Source organism: Coregonus lavaretus (genome assembly GCF_964263955.1).
Source record: "Coregonus lavaretus genome assembly, contig: HAP1_SCAFFOLD_431, whole genome shotgun sequence".
Classification (NCBI taxonomy): Eukaryota; Metazoa; Chordata; class Actinopteri; order Salmoniformes; family Salmonidae; genus Coregonus; species Coregonus lavaretus.
The window spans coordinates 214,691-234,840 of NW_028161378.1; the positions used below are offsets into that span (position 1 = coordinate 214,691).

A 20,150-nucleotide genomic window follows, 5' to 3' on the forward strand; every position below is an offset into this window, starting at 1 on the left:
CAGGGGTGGGGTGTGGGGCGTTTGGGATTCCAGTGCGGGCATCACTGGGAGAGACGCCGGGCTTGTGGAACACAAACGCTTGTTCTAGGCCTACAGCTGAAAAGCATATGAATATTGATACATAGTTTAATATGTGGGAGATGAACAGAGTTGAATCCTTTGAGACTGGGTGAGACTGAGCTGGTTTCTATGTCTCCATGCCAGGAGGAATTGGACAGCCTGATGATGTGCTGATGATGTCCCACTGGGTCATGGGAACACTGCATCCTAATAGAGAAGAGACTCACTCATGTTGGTCATAAGCAGTGACGTCCATCAGTGGTTCCCAACGAGGGGTACTAGCACCCCTGGGGGTACTTGGCCTATCCACAGGGGGTACTTGAGAAGACTCATGAGACCATAGGCTTACTGGTAAAATGCACATGAGGGGGTACTCCGGGTAGAACAAAATTCAGTTGGTGGTACAGTAACTGAAAAAAGTTGGGAACCACTGATGTAGATAATCTGTCCTCACACTGAATGAGGGAGTAGAACACAATCCACCCAGAGGAGGCTGGTGGGAGGAGCTATAGGAGGATGGGCTCATTGTAATGGCTGGAACGGAATAAATGGAAAGGTACCAAACACATGGAAACAACGTGTTTGACTCCATTCCATTGGTTCCATTCCAGCCATTACATGGGCCCGTCCTCCGATAGCTCCTCCCACCAGCCTCCTCTGAATCCACCCATTATACCGGGAACACTCGCTAACCAAATACATTTAGCTAATTCATAACCACATCAGCCCTAAAGCAAGCAATCATTCTCCTCTGACATTGTATGGGTGATACGTTTGAAGGGGAAAGTCAAGGAAATAAAGTTGGTTCATTTTCCCGGTACAGGAAGTGAAAGAGGAGAGCAAACATTGCTTTGACCTTGTGGACTAGTTCTCTTAATTGTGTTAACCAAAGAGCTGTTTGGTGACATTTCAGCACAGGTGTATGTGTGCATGTGTGTGTACACGTGATGTATGTGTGTGCATGAGAGATGTCTTCCGTTTTGCAGCTATGACACACTGAGTGTACAAAACATTATGAACACCTGCTCTTTCCACGACATAGACTGACCAGGTGAAAGCTATGATCCCTTATTGATGTCACTTGTTAAATTCACTTCAATCAGTGTAGATGAAGGGGAGGAGACAGGTTAAAGAAGGATTTTCAAGCCTTGAGACAACTGAGAGATGGATTGTGTATGTGTGCCATTCAGAGGGTGAATGGGCAAGCCAAAAGATTTAAGTGCCTTTAAATGTGGTTTGGTAGTAGGTGCCAGGCGCACCGGTTTGAGTGTGTCAAGAACTGCAACGCTGCTGGGTTTTTCACGCTCAACCGTTTCCTGTGTGGTCCACCACCCAAAGGACATCCAGCCAACTTGACACAACTGCGGGAAGCATTAGCGTCAACATGGGCAGCATCCCCGTGGAACGCCTTCGACACCTTGTAGAGTCCATTCCCCGACGAATTGAGGCTGTTCTGAGGGCATAAGGGGGTGCAACTCAATATTAGGAAGGTGTTCCTAATGTTTTGTACGCTCAGTGTAGGTGGCTGGTTTAAGGAACACCATCACATCTGACTAGAGCCTTGTTTACACCTTGCGCTAACATGTGAGTTTTGTGATCTGATAAATATGATCCAATGCCCATCTGATCAAGTTTTGTTGCGTCTACACATGGTGTTAAAATGTGTCTCATCCGTCCACTGTGTCCAGATTGTGACCTGATCAGCTGGTTTCTCCCTGTCTGCAAATTATTTGACAGAAATTCTTTCAAAATATTATGAATTGATTTATTTTAAGACAGTTACTGGTGCCATAAGACTTAGGTCAATGGTGCTTCCTGTCAATGATTTTAGTGGTTGGTAAATTATGATTTAAATGGTTTGACCATCCAGATCCGGAGGTCAGGAAGATCTGATCACAATCAGATTGTGTCTTTTAATCGCCTACACCTGTAAATGTGGGCACAATCAGAATGTGGACAAGATCAGAATGTGGACAAGATCAGGACATAGGACGCATGTTAGCACCAGGTATAAACAGGGCTCAGGAGAGCAATAGAACCAGTTCATGTGGATGTTTTTCGCATGTTGACATTTATTGTCATGAGCCTTGCCCTGGAGGCAGCACTGAGTGGTTTCCACTAGATTGGCCAGTGGCAAAGTCAAAACTGGCGATATTGTAAAAATTCATAAAAACTAAAATTAGCTTTTTGGTCTTCATTTAAGGTTAGGGTTAGCAATCATTAGGGTTAAGGTTTAAAATCAGATTTTATGACTGTGGCTGCGCCAGCTAGTGACCACTCTGCCTCCAGTACATGAGTCATCCCAGTAAATGCCAACCTGCATGGTTTTCACGCTGCAGGCTTGACACTGACAGTCAGTAAGGCAAAGAGACAGCTCTGAATTCAAGTGTAATATTCTCTTGTAACTACATTTAGACCTTCTTGCTGTTTGGAGTAACACATTTGTGGTGAGTTAGTCTATTAGGTTATGTTATAGGTCATCTTGTGTATGTATAAAGGTTTCTCATTAGGATATAATATATCATATACCTATATAGGTGTATATAGGTGTATATAGGTATATAGGTATATAGGTATATTTAAGCAATAAGGCCCGAGGAGGTGTGGTACATGGCCAATATACCACGGCTAAGGGCTGTTCTTATGCACGACACAACGCGGAGTGGTCTTATTGGTCATATATCATGCCTTTGCTCTGAGTTGTCAGTGTGGAATGGAGGACATTCCAGTGGAGACTTTAGTCCTGGGCCTCAAAATAGTTTATGTCCACCTGGGGAAAAAGGCATAACGTGATCAGTTAATCTCAACCACAGAAATAGAATCATTCTAATTGTGTGTTGTCAACATGCTTTGTGAGTGCTCCAACACTGGGCCTGGAGTCCTATTTGGAAGTTTAACACATCCAGTCAGCTCTTAGTTTGAGTTTCTGTTGGTGGTTTCAGGAGGAGTTGTGGCATTTCATTTAGAGCGTTTGACCACGTCCTGAGCTTTGTCTTTCATATGAGTTCACCTGCTCTCTAGTCTGTATTTAGTCACACCGTGGAGCAGTCTGTATTGTGCTGTTTATAGGTGTGTTACATTGTGTTTTATGGTTAGGGGTTAACATTTACTGCTCTGGGAACTGTTTCATGTGAATGTGACCTCCCAGAAAGTGTGCGGGACGGAAACAATCTCTAAATGTTTCTTATCGTTCCATGTCTTTCTTCTTTGGAGTTTTTTTGTTGTCTTAATCATCCATCTCTCTAGAACTTTTCTATCTATAATCATCTAGGAAATGAGGTGACAAGGACAGGGAGGAGACTCAAGCAAATGCACCCCCCACACACATACTCTCTCTCTCTCACACACACACACACCCTCTCTCTCTCACTCACACACACACACACACACACACACACACACACACACACACACACACACTCACACACACACACACACATAAACAATGTTGGAGAATGTAACCATCCTCTGTCAAACCGGTTTCCCGCCGGCACAGTTGCCTTCTTTGCTCTTCTCCAGTATTGTGTCTTTGAGAGATAATCTGTAATATTCAGTCTTCCTTTCAGTACTCATGACGCACTGTACGCCTTGAGTTCACTGTATCACCTTTATGGATTTCCATGTCAGTGGATTATGTTTCTATAGAAATGGGTGCTTCTCCAGTGAGGATCTCAGTTTGTGGATCTATCCCCTTCAGACAGGATCTATCCCCTTCAGACTGGATCTATCCCCTTCAGACTGGATCTATCCACTTCAGACTGGATCTATCCCCTTCAGACTGGATCTATCCCCTTCAGACTGGATCTATTCTCTTCAGACTGGATCCTCCAGACTGGATCTATCCCCTTCAGACTGGATCCTCCAGACTGGATCTATCCTCTTCAGACAGGATCTATCCCCTCCAGACTGGATCTATCCCTTTCAGACTGGATGAAGTGTGTGTGGTTGTTTTTGTGTGTGTGTTTCTGCATGGGTGGGTGAGTGCCTGCCTTCCTGCATGAGCGTGAGTGAGTGTGTGTGGCCTCTCACAAGCTGCCAAACAATCCTGAGATTCCGACCACAATGGATGTTTACTAAACTGTAGAAAACATGTGGGCTGTTTTCAGTCACATCATTATGGCTGCTTTGTCACCTGAGGGTGTCTGTGCACAGGTGTTAAGTTTCAGATCTGTGTCTCTCTCTCTCTCTCTCTCTCTCTACCCGTTCTCTCTATCTCTCTCTCTCTCTCTCTCTCTCTCTCTCTCTCTCTCTCTCTCTCTCTCTCTCTCTCTCTCTTTCTCTCTCTCTCTCTCTGTGTACGTGCTGTTTTATGCATGAGACTGCTGCTTCTGTTTCAGTTACTTTGGGTGACCACTCACCTCAGCCCTGGCACCTACCCCACACGTTAGAAACTGTTGCTGTCAACAGCATAAAGGTTTACATGACATGGTTGCAGTAGTTTATAGAAGGGATCTAGGGAGAAGGATTGACATGAGAGAAAGCAGACATGAAGTGGGGTATAGATACAGTCATCTGTCATTGACCTCATAATTACACAAAGCTGAGGCTATTCCAATGTAACCAGCTTGTTTACGATGCCTCCTTAAAACACTCTGACCTCAAACCTCACCTATAGGACTATATAATATTTTTACATTTACATTTTAGTCATTTAGCAGACGCTCTTATCCAGAGCGACTTACAGTTAGTGAGTGCATACATTATTATTTTTTATTTTGCATACTGGCCCCCCGTGGGAATCGAACCCACAACCCTGGCGTTGCAAACGCCATGCTCTACCAACTGAGCTACATCCCTGCCGGCCATTCCCTCCCCTACCCTGGACGACGCTGGGCCAATTGTGCACCGCCCTATGGGTCTCCCGGTCACGGCCGGCTACGACAGAGCCTGGATATAATATTGTAGCAACCTTAACCCAACACCTAGCGATGCGTGCATGTGAGGGACTTGGTATAGAGAAGCGTGGGGACACACTCTTCCGACGGAAGGGGTTTTAAGGTAGCGACCTTAACCCAACCCCTGGTGACCTTGTCGGGAGGTTCAGATCTGTTGGCTAAGGTGTTGGGTTGACAGTCGCTGGACCGGGGTTTGATTCCCGGTCGGGGCTACCCCCCAAATTTGCTACAATATCATGACTGTGGTAGTCATAAGTCCATCTACCACAGTATTTAGATTTGGAGGGTCTGAATCAAGGCTCATTCTCACTCAGTCAGCAACCCAAGACTTTAGAACTCCAATCCAAGACTTTAGGACTCCAACCCAAGACTTTAGGACTCCAATCCAAGACTTTAGGACTCCAACCCAAGACTTTAGGACTCCAACCCAAGACTTTAGAACTCCAACCCAAGACTTTAGGACTCCAACCCAAGACTTTAGGACTCCAACCCAAGACTTTAGGACTCCAACCCAAGACTTTAGGACTCCAACCCAAGACTTTAGGACTCCAACCCAAGACTTTAGGACTCCAATCCAAGACTTTAGGACTCCAACCCAAGACTTTAGGACTCCAATCCAAGACTTTAGGACTCCAACCCAAGACTTTAGGACTTCCTTTCTCCTTTGTTCCTTTTCTTCAACCTCTTTCTCTAGCTGTCTCTCCTCCTCAGTAACTATCCTCCTCTGTCACCCTCCTGCTCTCTCTCTCTCTCTCTCTCTCTCTCTCTCTCTCTCTCTCTCTCTCTTTCTCTCTCTCTCTCTCTCTCTCTCTCTCTCTCTCTCTCTCTCTCTCTCTCTCTCTCTTTCTCTCTCTCTCTCTCTCTCTACTCTCTCTCTCTCTCTCTCTCTTTCTCTCTCTCTCTCTCTCTCTCTCTCTCTCTCTCTCTCTCTCTCTCTCTCTCTCTCTCTCTCTCGCTCTCTCTCTCTTTCCACTCAGTAGAATTAAATGGTCTTGTAAAAACACACAGAGCGGGGTGGCATCCAAGTGTTTTGCATGCTCCTGCTCCCCTCCCTACGCTCTGTCAAATAAAAATAGTGGTTGCTATCAGCTGTTCTGCTATCAGCGTTTTTATACTGTATGTTTAACAAGGTGAGGCTATGAGAGGGAGAGGGAGCACCACAGAGCCTGGAGACTGTAGCCAACCTCTGCACAGATTTTGCCTCAGTCTTTTGCCATTTGAATGGTTTGCCTTTATGGTGTCTAGGAGGAGTGAATGTGGTTCAGTGGTTGAATGTGACTGATTGTAGCTATAGCTGTGATTTCTCCACTATAATGTAATAGAACCACGGTGTTCATCTCAGATGCATTGTATAATGACTAATGCTTTCAGGAAATGAACTCTGTTCTAGGAAATACCTTTAGAAAGTTTGCTGATGGGAATTCTTTAGGAGGTAGCCTAACAATAGTTTATTGCCTGGTTAACTGCTGACCAAACATGTCTCTGTAATTTACAGGTGACAGGCTAAAGGTAAGATGTCAATTCAGAACATGTAAACAGCTAAAGTGTATAAACCTTTGGTCTCTGTTAAAGAATTTGAAACCTATACAATTAATGTGTGTGTGTGCGCGCGCGCGCGCGTGTCTGTGTGTGAGCGAGAGAGAGGGAGACAGAGAGATGTAACACTTTTAAAACATATTCTCGGTCTTTTCATAGGCTAAATGTCTAAAAAGCCAAAATACTTATCATGTAAATGAGGTTGGAGGTGGAGGCGTTATTTAACGTTGTAAATGTGTGTCCTAAATAACATTGAGAGAGGGAGGCGGTTTCGGGGTTGACCCTGCAGTTGCGTCACTGTGGTGCGAAAAGGGACTTCGGAGATAGCAAGAGGATAGACGTTAGTAGTATGAGCCAAATGATACGGAGGAAAAGAGAGTTAGCTGTTTAGCGCTCCGGGAACTTTTTCATGCTGCACAAACAACGAGGTAGGCATAATAATATATTTCCTCCTTTATGATAACTTTGAAATGTTTTATGTTGTTGTTACGAAATCATGCCACAGCTTTTGTTTCGTTTTCCAATAAGCCTATCAGAAAATGTTAGAGAAAGTGATTTGCTTTTGCTACAGTTTCAATGAATGTGTTCAATGAATGTGTTAATGCATCACTGTTTAGGCTATGGAGCTGAATAGATACAAATGATTTATAATTTAAATGTATCCTAAGCCTATGGCTCCGTTTTTAGTTGTAACCTAGATTGATCACATCCCAGTCAACTAGGCTATATAGCCTGTAATTGCTAAACATTGTATATATTGTTTCCTAATGTAACAGTTAACAGTTCATATGTTCAAATAATTAATTCATTACCATAGCTCTATTAATTATTAGACTACTGTGAGGGTATTTTTTTATTCGGAGGAACTACAGTATTTCTGATTCCCAAGGACGTATGGCAATGTAGCTTTTCAGCTCTTGTAGGCTAAGGCATATCCTGCCGTGAGATGTATTTAGATTCAAATTCAAACTGCATGGGTTTTAGATTTACATTAGTGTTTTCCTTCAGGCTCTATCAATTGTGACTAGTCTGAGCGCGTAAAGGAATGAACGTCACAGAACCAATCCAAGCCTACTTTCTGTCTGATGCCTGTTGCTTTTTGGCATTCTTCGAAATCTCCTTGTTGGTAGGCTATAAAAAATAAGCTATGTAAAATCATGAAAGAATCATGTAAAACTCCAAGGTCTTCTACCTGAGCCTAATTCTTTCCAATAGGTGCACTTACGGCTACAGCAAATAGTCTCCCCTATCAGTCCACAAGTCAACACGTTCCATTTGTGAGTAAGTATGCGGTGATACTGTTCCCATTGCGATTATTTACCTGCATGGTGTGCAAACACACCGCTCTTTGTCGCCCTTGAGCGAATTCCCACCTGATGCAACGCGCCCGCGGGAGGAGAGAAGCAGAGCTGGGGACTGAGGGAGGGAGGGGAGGTGGGATGTTTGGCGACAGCTATGCAAACTGGCTCCAATCTCAGTCGGGGCGGGCAAACCGAGGTGACATACCATTCCGATTCCCAGGATTGTTTTCATCCGCACATCGACCCTGTGACCTCTGTGATATAAGTCTATGACCTCCTAAACCTGAGTGATGCTGACATTGAGCAGATCCGGATTACTGTACCAGGACCCCCAGAAGGTTTTTCCAGATGGTCGCACTCTAATACCCCTTTCTTAACTCCCAAATAAAGGATTCCATCCTAATGCAGTTTAGTCATTTATCCAGTAATGGGGTTTTCTGGGTGTTAAACCAATTAATGTCTTGTAATCGTGTGTAATTGTATTTCAGCCTCATGTCTTTTTTAAGGCCTGCATTAGGCTAATATTACATGGTCATAAACATTAGCCTGTAGGTTCTTTGTTTTTCACTTCATCATTCTACATTTTAGTCATTTTGCAGACATTCTTATCCAGAGCAACTTACAGTAGTGAGTGCATACATTTTTGTACTTTTTCATACTGGTCCCCTGTGGGAATCGAACCCACAACCCTGACGTTGCAGGTGCCATGCTTTACCAACTGAGCTTCATCTCCCTCTGTTTGACATCTATTCAGTTGATATCTCTCATGCATAGTGTCCTATGATTTTGGTCCATAGTTTATGGATCAACCATGCTGTGATGGTCATGTCAGGCTATCAACCATGCTGTGATGGTCATGTCAGGCTATCAACCGTGCTGTGATGGCCATGTCAGGCTATCAACCGTGCTGTGATGGTCATGTCAGGCTATCAACCGTGCTGTGATGGTCATGTCAGGCTATCAACCGTGCTGTGATGGTCATGTCAGGCTATCAACCGTGCTGTGATGGTCATGTCAGGCTATCAACCGTGCTGTGATGGTCATGTCAGGCTATCAACCGTGCTGTGATGGTCATGTCAGGCTAATATATTTTTCTTGTTATTTTATCCAGAGTTGTGATATTATTCTGGCTATCAACTGTCTGTCAAACAGCTGTAGTGACTGGACAGTGTCTGTTACACCATAGGTCATTGGTTACATCCGTTATATGCAAAACCTTCCAAGCGGTACAGGATATTTTCTTGGCTGAGTGCCGTCCGAAGAGGGAAACTGTGTTTGACATCAATATCAATGGGACACATCAACCTATGGTTCATCGAGATATGATTCATCCAGCACACGCCTTCTTCCTTATGGACCTGTTTTGTTATGTGAATGAGAAGAAAGTGAATGTCTGCTCACTGCCTGCTACCTACGCTCCAGGTGGAAGGTGCCCTTTGACACAGATCTAGAATCAGATTACCATCCTCAAATCATAACCTTAACCATTAAGGGTGAAAATGTTATTAGATGATGTTAGATCAACTTAGGAGCAACTTTATCCTACTCCGTCTGGTGCTGTCAAGCATGGTCTTCATTGAGCTAGTAGTGTGTTTTGGGGTCATAATGGTCTTTATCAGGTCGTGATGTCATATGAGCCTGTAGTGGTGCTGTGAGGAAGTTATTTGTTGAGCTTCAGTCCCCAGTGTTCTATTCTCAGCTCCTTCCTGAAGACTACGCTAACATTTGCTTACCAGACTTGAAATGGTTCCCGCTGGGGGAGGCATGAAAGCCTCTCACAGACCTACCACACACAAACACAAACACACACACACACCCTTTTCCTTCCACAACCACCAGCAAAACCAGTGTCAATGACAGCAGCGGAGTAGGCAAGCTGTGGCCCCCCTTCATCTCAACGAGGACTTCACCAGCCCCTCCCCCCTTCATCTCAACGAGGACTTCACCAGCCCCTCCCCCCTTCATCTCAACGAGGACTTCACCAGCCCCTCTCCCCTCTTCATCTCAACGAGGACTTCACCAGCCCCTCTCCCCTCTTCATCTCAACGAGGACTTCACCAGCCCCTCCCCTCTCTCCCCTCTTCATCTCAACAAGGACTTCACCAGCCCCTCCCCCCTTCATCTCAACGAGGACTTCACCAGCCCCTCCCCCCTTCATCTCAACGAGGACTTCACCAGCCCCTCTCCCCTCTTCATCTCAACGAGGACTTCACCAGCCCCTCTCCCCTCTTCATCTCAACGAGGACTTCACCAGCCCCTCCCCTCTCTCCCCTCTTCATCTCAACAAGGACTTCACCAGCCCCTCCCCCCTTCATCTCAACGAGGACTTCACCAGCCCCTCCCCCCTCTCCATCTCAACAAGGACTTCACCAGCCCCTCCCCCCTTCATCTCAACGAGGACTTCACCAGCCCCTCCCCCCTATCCCCTCTTCATCTCAACAAGGACTTCACCAGCCCCTCCCCCCTCTCCCCTCTTCATCTCAACAAGGACTTCACCAGCCCCTCCCCCTCTCCCCTCTTCATCTCAACAAGGACTTCACCAGCCCCTCCCCCCTCTCCCCTCTTCATCTCAATGAGGACTTCACCAGCCCCTCTCCCCTCATCTCAACAAGGACTTCACCAGCCCCTCCCCCCTCTCCCCTCTTCATCTCAACGAGGACTTCACCAGCTCTCCCCCCTCTCCCCTCTTCATCTCAACGAGGACTTCACCAGCCCCTCTCCCCTCTTCATCTCAACAAGGACTTCACCAGCCCCTCCCCCCTCTACCCCCTCATCTCATTGAGGACTTCACTAGCCCCTCTCCCCTCATCTCAACAAGGACTTCACCAGCCCCTCCCCCCTCTCCCCTCTTCATCTCAACGAGGACTTCACCAGCCCCTCCCCCCTCTCCCTTTCTCTCTCTCCCTTCTGTTCCCCTCTCCCCCACTCCTCTCTTCTCTTGGTCCCTGTGGTTGGTGACATCAGAAAAACAAGCTGTTTATGGTGCAGTATTGTCAGTGCAGCAGTTGAAGTAGAGCCATGCATTGATGCACAGCGTATTGAGGTATACGTGTGGGTTACTGTGAGTGTCTGCCTGTAATTATATCTGCATGTGAAGATTACAGAAGGTTTTTGATGAGTTTGAAATGATTATCCTCACTGGTGCGATCTTATGATGTTCATTCTGTGTGTGTATGATGTGTGATGTGGGATACGGCCCACCCTGTTGATGTGGGGCTGGATAGGAAAGAGCATGCTGAGACAGCCCTGGAGACGAGGCTGACAATCTGATCATTGTATCAGAGTTGGATGAAGAGGGATGGGGGCGGCATGGTGTGTACATCTGGTTTGTGTGTGTGTTTATCTGTTAGAAGAGTGTCTGTGCATGTTATAGGGGATCGGTTGGGGTGGGACATTAGTCCCAATGGTGCCATTACAAGGCTTGTTAGAGCATTACACAGTGTGTGTGTGTGTGTGTGTGTACGTGTGTACATATTCCACATGTTGCAGTCCTTGTTGAGATGAAGAGGGGAGAGGGGGGCTCATAAATAACAGTGTAATGTCATGGCTGGTGAGTGTGCTATTGTTCTTGGCCTGCAACGTTCTTTACTTTGGAGATGTTGAACTGTTGGAAGAGCTCTGTAAATTCTACTACTCAGATATAAAGTGTGGACTTTAGAACACAGATCTGTGCTGAATGTACTAAGTGTCCAAACTGGCCTAACGTTCCATTGTCTCTAAACCCCCCTCTCCTATTCCCTCCCCCAGGAGAGCAGGGCATGGCCGGTAAGCCGTTCCGGGCCACCTTAATCTGGAGCAGCATCATCGCCAACCTCCAGCAGCGCGTCGAGGTCAAGCGCCACCGCCACAACCTCAAGACCTACTATGACTGTTTCCTGGGGTCAGAGGCTGTGGACGTGGTGCTGGCCCATGTCATCCAGTCACGTTTCTGCGGCGATGCCGAGGTGCCTCGCTCCAAGGCCGTACGCCTCTGCCAGGCCCTGATGGACTCGCGGGTGTTCGAGGCGGTGGGCACCAAAGTCTTTGGGAATAAGGAAAAGTGGCGTGCCACCTTCGAGGACAGTAGCTGTAGTCTGTACCGGTTTCTTCCGCTTCCGTCTAGTCCCACTACCATGACCAGCTCGCACTCGACGAGCACCATCACCATCGAGAGTGAATACGACTCGCCGAGCAAACACCGGAACAGCTATAGCCCACCTCTCAAACGGTACGGTAGGCTGAGTTTAAAGCTATGTTCATGAGTTGATATGTTTCGTAATCATTCCCAAATAGCGGATTAACAATGAATTAATTTTATGAGGGCTTTCATCCCAAAACTCAACTCATGTATCGCCAATGAGTATCAACCACTGTGACCTTGTTGTTACTCTCACTGATTGGTGCTTCTCAGTTGTCCAATCAAGGCTCTCCTTGCTGATGATTGTGATAATGTTCCCGTAAACCTAATTTGCATGGCTCAAACTCTTGATTCTTGCAGCATAATTCCTATGATTTTTTCTTTCTACCCAAACATGCAGTTAGACACTCGGTTAGAGAGCTCCTTTTTAGGCAGTGAGACAGGGACTGTAGGTTTTGACTCAGAGCTCTATAAGTGGTTATGGGTTTAGAGAGTTTGTCACAGAGCCTGCAGATTTGGCGCCGTTGGTCATTATTCTGGGAAGTCCAGAGATAAAGAGGTGATGTCAATGTTTTCAGTATGTGTTGTGGATGCTATGTGTCTCTCTTCTGTCTTTAAGAGTGTAGAACAGTAAGTAGCTATTCTCCATGAAACTTTTATTTTTTTCTGAAGAATTCCTTAAGGACACTAGAGTGTAGAGGACTGAGATCTGCACTGAGATCAACAGGAGAACTGAAGTGGTGTGAGGATAATATCATATGGCCGTTGGCCATGGTGGCTCTCTGGTCTCCCCCGAACCATGTAAAGTGGTCCTAAGTGACAGCTCAGGACTGTACCCATGAAAACCTGCTGCCTCCAATCTGTCTCACTGAGATGAAAGAGTGGAGAGAGATGGAGAGAGCGAGAGTAGAGAGAAAATGGAGAGAGAGTGAGAAAGAGAGGAGAGAGAGAGTAGCGAGAGAGTGAGAGAGAGAGGGTAGAGAGAGAGAAAGAGAGAGAGGAGAGCGAGCGAGAGAGAGGAAGAGAGAGAGTAGGTAGAGCGAAAAAGAGAGAGCGAGAGAGAGAAAGAGAGTGTTATTGTAAAGCCATACTTTAGGTGAACTGTGCTCCCAAGGAGTTTTATATAAAAACACACCAAGCACACTCTTGAGGCAAAGTATGATTGCACCAAGGACAGCGTTTAAAACGTAAAATGTAATGATTCTATCAAAATCCAAAGAGGAGTGTGGAGGTAAATTGGAAGATAGTTTTTGTTTTGCTAAATGTGTTTAACACCAATTTCACCAAGTAGACATATTCTGGTCACCTGTGATTGAAAAATAAAATTTTCTAAATGCTACTTTGGGTTCCGGTAATAACAGGTCTGTGATTGCTCCAATCATGTCCACTGATTTCTCTCATTATGTTCATCCTCAGTAAAGAGGATCAGTACTCCAACAACCACTCTCTGGTCAAAACAGACAAATCACTAGAGGACGTGTTGGGGAACCTCAACGTCACCTCAACCATCACCCCACAGATGATCAACCTCGGCCTCTCACAGGAGTGTAAGTGTCCATAGAAAATATATGTTGGCATGTGTCCCTGCATGATTATCAGTGTGTGTTTGTTACTTTGGATGTGTGTGTATCTGTGGTAAAGTCCCTATAGTGACTTCTCTTCCTGTCTTCCTCAGTGGTGGATGAGGTGTGGCGCCAGCAGACGGTGTTCAGGCTGCTACAGCTGATAGAGCTCCCCCTGCTGGAGAGTCTGTTGGAGGGCGAGGAGCGGCCCAGGCCTCCGCTGCACAGCATGGACAGTGACCCAGACCTGCTCTACACATCCAGCTACCTGGACAGAGAGGTCCTGAAGGCCTTCAGCGAAGCACAGTACGTCTCCTACTACTAGTCCTACTACTACTAGTAGTCCTACTACCACTACTACTACTAAAACTACTACTACTACTACTACTACTACTACTAGTCCTACTACTACTACTACTGCTACTACTACTATTACTACTACTAGTTATACTACTACTACTACTAAAACTACTACTACTACTACTACTAGTCCTACTAATACTAATACTAAAACTAGTCATACTACTACTACTACTACTATTACTACTACTACTACTACTACTACTACTACTACTACTACTACTACTACTACTAGTCCTACTACTACTAGTCCTACTTCTACTACTACTACTACTAGTCCTACTACTACTACTACTACTCCTACTAGTCCTACTTCTACTACTACTACTACTAGTCCTACTACTACTACTACTACTACTACTACTACTACTACTACTAGTCCTACTACTACTACTAGTCCTACTTCTACTACTACTAGTCCTACTACTACTACTACTAGTCCTACTTCTACTACTGCTACTACTACTACTAGTCCTACTACTACTACTACTACTTCTACTACTGCTACTACTACTAGTCCTACTACTACTACTAGTCCTACTACTAATACTACTACTACTAGTCCTACTACTACTACTAGTCCTACTTCTACTACTACTACTACTACTACTACTACTAGTAGTCCTACTACTACTACTGCTACTACTACTAGTCCTACTACTACTACTACTACTACTACTACTACTACTACTACTAGTCCTACTACTACTACTACTACTACTACTAGTCCTACTTCTACTACTAGTCCTACTACTACTACTACTACTACTAGTCCTACTACTACTACGACTACTACTACTACTACTACTACTACTACTACTACTAGTCCTACTTCTACTACTAGTCCTACTACTACTAGTAGTCCTACTACTGCTACTACTACTAGTCCTACTACTACTACTACAACTAGTCCTACTTCTACTGCTACTACTAATAGTCCTACTACTACTACTACTACTAGTCCTACTACTACCAGTCCTACTATTCCTACTACTACTACTACTACTACTATTCCTACTACTACTACTAGTCCTACTACTACCAGTCCTACTACTACTACCACTAGTCCTACTGCTACTTCTTCTACTACTAATAGTACTACTACTACTACTACTACTACTACTACTACTACTACTATTAGTACTACTACTACTACTATTACTACTACTACTACTAATAGTTCTACTACTACTACTACTACTTATAATACTAGTTCTACCTCTACTACTACTAAGACTACTACTACTACTACTAATACTAGTCCTACCTCTACTACTACTACTATTAGTCCTACTACTAATCCTACTAATCCTACTACCTCTACTACTAGTCCTATTTCTACTACTTATCTCCTTCTCCGTCTCTCTTTCCCTCCTTATCCCCCTACCCTCTTCCATTTAATAGTTTGTTCCAGGCATAGGTAAGGACAGTGAAAGGACACCTTCTTTAGCTACAACAACCCAAAAAATTCCCAGGCATGAGGCTGATTGACTGACTAGCTACAGTTAAAGCTTGCTGAGCACATTCAATAACTCTCTCGTCATACATAAAGCAGCCGATTTTGATCTCCATTATCTCTCACTCCCTGTGAATCATAGTCTATATATTTATCTGACTGGGCAGAAATGTATGGCCGGTAGTCTTGTTAAGCTTTGGTTGGCGTGTGTACTGTACGTCCAGCCTTTCAACATGTTGCAGCCAGACGCCTAGCGTAGCCTCTGTCACAGCAGGACAGTGTTATGTAATGGAGCTGGCTGGTGTGTGTGTGTGTGTGTGCGTGTCAGTGAGGGCCTCTCTCTGTATTGATGCTGCCCCCAGGGCTCTCTGGCACTCAGGGACAAATGGCTAACTGACTGCAGTCTCTGGGCTGTGCTTGTCTGAAAGTCAAGGGCAGCTTGATTGAACATATCTGTCTCTCTCTGATCTTTCTCTCTCCTCTCCTCTCTCTTGCGCTCTCTCTCTGATCTTTCTCTCTCCTCTCCTCTCTCTCTCTCTCTCTCTCTCTCTCTCGCTCTCTCTCTCTGATCTTTCTCTCTCCTCTCCTCTCTCTCGCTCTCTTTCTCTCTCTATTTCACTCTTCTCTCTCTCTCTTCTTCGCTATCTCTCTCTCTCCTCTTTAGATTGGCTTCATTTACATCATCACTTATAATCTCCCCCCCCCCCCCCCGCCTCTCTCAGGGCTGATGAGTGGTTGTCAGCAGCGGTGGACTGTCTGGAGTTCCTGCCAGATGACTTGGTGGTTGAGGTGAGCAGGGGTCTGCCCCGCTGTGGTGAGGACCAGGGCAAGTGTAAGAGACTGGTGTACGGGATCCTGGCCCAGCACTATGGAGAGACACAGCACCCTCCACTACTCAGCAACCACGTCTTCGACATCCACTCCAGCATCTCTGAACTACTGGGTAAGACAGCCATATACAATGTCTATGTGCTCTAGGGCATTTCCTGTGTATAAATGGGTTTAGACTTTTACATAATAAGTATTATGTAAGGGGTTCATTGAGCTGATTAAACCAGTACGTGAAAGCCCAAACGTCATGACTGGGGACAGAAAGGGGGGGTTCAGATTCCTCTACTGACTCTCAGCGAGGACGCCTCTTCTTCCAGTATTATCTAGTAAACTGAAGCCACACCTGGGTTTATCAACTAGTTTTGCTAAGATCCTCTCTAGCTATCTCTCTCATGAATTCACACAGCTGTGATTCCTCCCAGCCTGCCAGGGGCGCTAACACCTATCCTGTCCTCTCTGTGTGTCGATAGTGAATGGGAAGAGGGAGCAGGTTCTGGAGGCCCTACAGCTGTGTCTGAAGCTACAGGACTCTCGCAGTAAAGAGGAGCTACGCAGACTGCTGCGATTCATGGCCGTCGCTGCCAAACCACAGGAGGTCAAACTGCACAAAGAGGTGAGTGGTGTGTGTGTGTGAGAGTAGTGTGCCAAACTACTCTGAGGTCATATCTACTAGCAGCCACTCTCTATATATGTAGGTAGATGTGAACGTTGTGTTGTTTTCCAGATAGAGAACCGGATGGCGGTGAAGAGATCTTTCTCTAGTGCCATCGTCTACAGCATGAGACTGGCCAAGGGGAAGGTTGACCTACTGGTGCTGTTTATGGTGGAAAACCACTGTGACGTCTTCAAGGTGTGTGTGCACTAATCTTTTATCAGACGCTGTGTGTGTGAATAGGTGAACGGGTAGGCGTGAGTGTCCGTGTGTGTGTGTGCATGTACGTGTATGTGTGTGTGTGTGCATGTACGTGCATGTGTGTGGGTAGGTGGGTGATTAATATGATGTTTTGCACGTGTGTCTAAACTATATAGACTAAAGACCACTGGGTCAGTGCACTGAGGCTCTTGACACCATCTGTTAATAGACTGTTTACTACTCAAACAGTGGGATGGAGTTTGAATGGGACTTCATGAAAGACACTGATCTTAACACTCTTAGAAAAAAAGGTGCTATCTAGAACCTAAAAGGGTTCTTCGGATGTCCCCATAGGAGAACCCTTTGAAGAACCCTTCTTGGTTCCAGGTAGAACCCTTTTGGGTTCAATGTAGAACCCTTTCCACAGAGGGTTCTACATGGAACCCGAAAGGGTTCTACCTGGAACCAAAAATGGTTCTACCTGGAACCATAAAGGGTTCTACCTGGAACCAAAAAGGGTTCTATGGGGACAGCCGAAGAACCCTTTTGGAACCCTTTTTTTCAGTGTGTAATGCCTACATCTCAGCAGCATGAGGGTAGAGAGGACGCGATAGAGAATTGCAACACTAGAGCCTAGCCAAGCTGCCATATCTCTGATAGCTTTAATATTGGAGTCGAGCTCAAACAGTGACTACAGTTTGTAAACACAGAGTTCTGTGTGTGAGATTAAACAGATGAAAGCAGCCCTGATCACATGGTTTAACTTATTTGATCCTCTCCTTTCAGATTCCAGTGTCGTTGCACAAGCTTGTGAGCGATAGACTGACCAACATTGTGAAGGGGAAAGACCCACAAGTCTTAACAGGTATGTGAGCTTCTGGAAGCTGTTTGGTTTGTCTGTCTGTCTGTCTGTCTGTCTGTCTGTCTGTCTATACTATTATCTGACAAAGCGTCACCTACCTTCTGTGTGTTTGTTGTGGTGAATGAAGACGTAATGCCCTCTCCCTCTTCCTCTCTATCTTTCTCTTCACTCAGGTTCTACATATTGCAGGCGAGTCAATGGAAAAGCGTACATGGAGAGCAAGCAGAAGACTACCAAAGAGGAATTATGGGCTCTACTGAAGACAATCCACGAGAACCCCAAACTGTCAAACAAAGAGAAGAGACGCTTGCTAGGACAGTTCTACAAGGGGCATCCTGAGATCTTTGTCCAGTACTTTGGAAGCAGATTGTCAAGTGATGATATATAGCTAACTAAGGTGATATTTAAGTGAATAACTAATGTATTATTTGTAAAAAGAAAAGACAGACAGACAAAGGTGGTGTAAATGTTGTAAAAATGCAGTGTACAAATATATTTAATTTACTTCGCTCATGTGAAGAGATGAATGTGAAAGCTTGAATACAATTTGAGAATTGTTTTATAATTTCACGTGGAATTCTCTTTCATTTGGCTGTTACAGGGCCATTCATCTCTGATGACATTTTGATAATATAATTTCATGCTCAAAATCTAAGGATGTCAGCCTTATGAAGTAAAGATTGTCTCAGAAGGAAATGAACCCATTTGCCCTTTCTTCGAATGCAGTTGGGACATTCAACAATTTTTTTAGAAATAAGTTCAGAAAATTACAGTCCCAGACAACTTCCCAGAAATATCATTTAAATACACAATTTAGAGACTACAAGTGTCTGTCAAAATATAATACATATTATTTTACATTTCTATGGTTCCTATGGCAACAGGCTGAACAAAAAGTGTAATTGAGAACTCTAATTGTGTGACAGATGCACATGGCTTCTAGTGTTATATTCCTCAACAAAACCCTGGGTCTGCTGCCACTTTGGGAGAAGGTCAGAAGAAGTTCTGCGTATCCTGTTTCAATGAATGTATTCTTTCTCTGTGGTTACGCAATAGGGAGATGGTGTGGGTAATAAAGATGAAGGATTTCAGAATAGGCTGACGTGAGGCCGTCCAGTCTAGTCCACTCCCTGTCATGTGGTTCGCTCACACAATATCATTTAAAGTATAACAATGTCTGGAGATTGAGATCAGGCAGGAGGAAATTTGAAATCCCCAAGTTTGAGTCTTATTTATTTTCCCACTGTTGTAAACAGTCATTGAAATTCATATGGACCATCCCTCGGGGTCTTTCTGGTGTCTGTAGCCAACCAAGAGAGTAGCTCCTACCGTAATAGAGAGACTATTGTTACTCAACAGCTGACAGTTACATACCTAGATTCATTCATTCTCTGGGTTTCCATATCGCATATCGTCCCAATGAAGACAGACTTCTTAGCCTGCATTCCACAACGCTACGTCAATATCTTGTTTGTCAAGGCAAAAACAACTTGGCTTCAGGAGAAAGATTGTCAACCAGTATAGTTATGCCTAATTGGTTTAACAGGTTCTCTGATACTGATGTGACTTGATGTCTTAGTTTAGCCTACTAGATCAGGAATGTGCTTGTCACAGTTTTCAGGGTCCCTAACTGCATCTCACTAAGTTCATTTAGGCTACCAATAACTATATTTACACATGTAGACATATTACTTGCTGAACTGGACATTACCCAGAGTTCTAGGAAAACTTCAAAATGTCTGTGTCATCAGTATTCTTAGTGAAATTAGGAATCTGACAAGATATTCCCAGTCCACACAGTATTCATTTAGGTTAATTTACCAATGCTTGTGTTAACTCCAGTTGAAATATTACTTTTATAAATTGGACATTCACCAGATTTCGAGGAAAGGATATATATAATGTTCGTGCCCATCAGTGTTTTTAGTGAAGTGAAGAATCTGACAAGACCTTCCCAGCCCACACAGTACTCAGGGTTTCTCAAAGGATACTGTTGTCCATTCACAGACAGTATTCAGGGTTTCTTAAAGGATGCTCGTCTGTTCACACATACTCAGGGTTTCATAAAGGATGCTCTTGTCCGTTCACAGACAGTACTCAGGGTTTCATAAAGGATGATCTTGTCCGTTCACAGAGAGTACTCAGGGTTTCTTAAAGGATGATCTTGTCCTTTCACAGACAGTACTCAGGGTTTCATAAAGGATGATCTTGTCCGTTCACAGAGAGTACTCAGGGTTTCTTAAAGGATGATCTTGTCCTTTCACAGACAGTACTCAGGGTTTCATAAAGGATGATCTTGTCCGTTCACAGAGAGTAC

The 20,150-nt window shown here is 44.8% G+C and overlaps 1 protein-coding gene across 1 annotated transcript; it reads left to right on the top strand.

The window, feature by feature from the left end:
- The first annotated feature begins 6,815 nt into the window (after positions 1-6,815).
- Positions 6,816-18,934, top strand: LOC311120755 (DEP domain-containing protein 7-like). Its single transcript, XM_084195329.1, has 9 exons — positions 6,816-6,919; positions 11,540-11,999; positions 13,326-13,456; positions 13,585-13,777; positions 16,010-16,230; positions 16,589-16,731; positions 16,843-16,968; positions 17,758-17,836; positions 18,007-18,934. Exons 1-9 carry the CDS (start codon positions 6,901-6,903, stop codon positions 18,219-18,221), a joined length of 1,587 nt encoding a protein of 528 aa, XP_084051455.1. The 5' UTR covers positions 6,816-6,900; the 3' UTR covers positions 18,222-18,934.
- Positions 18,935-20,150: the final 1,216 nt, after the last annotated feature.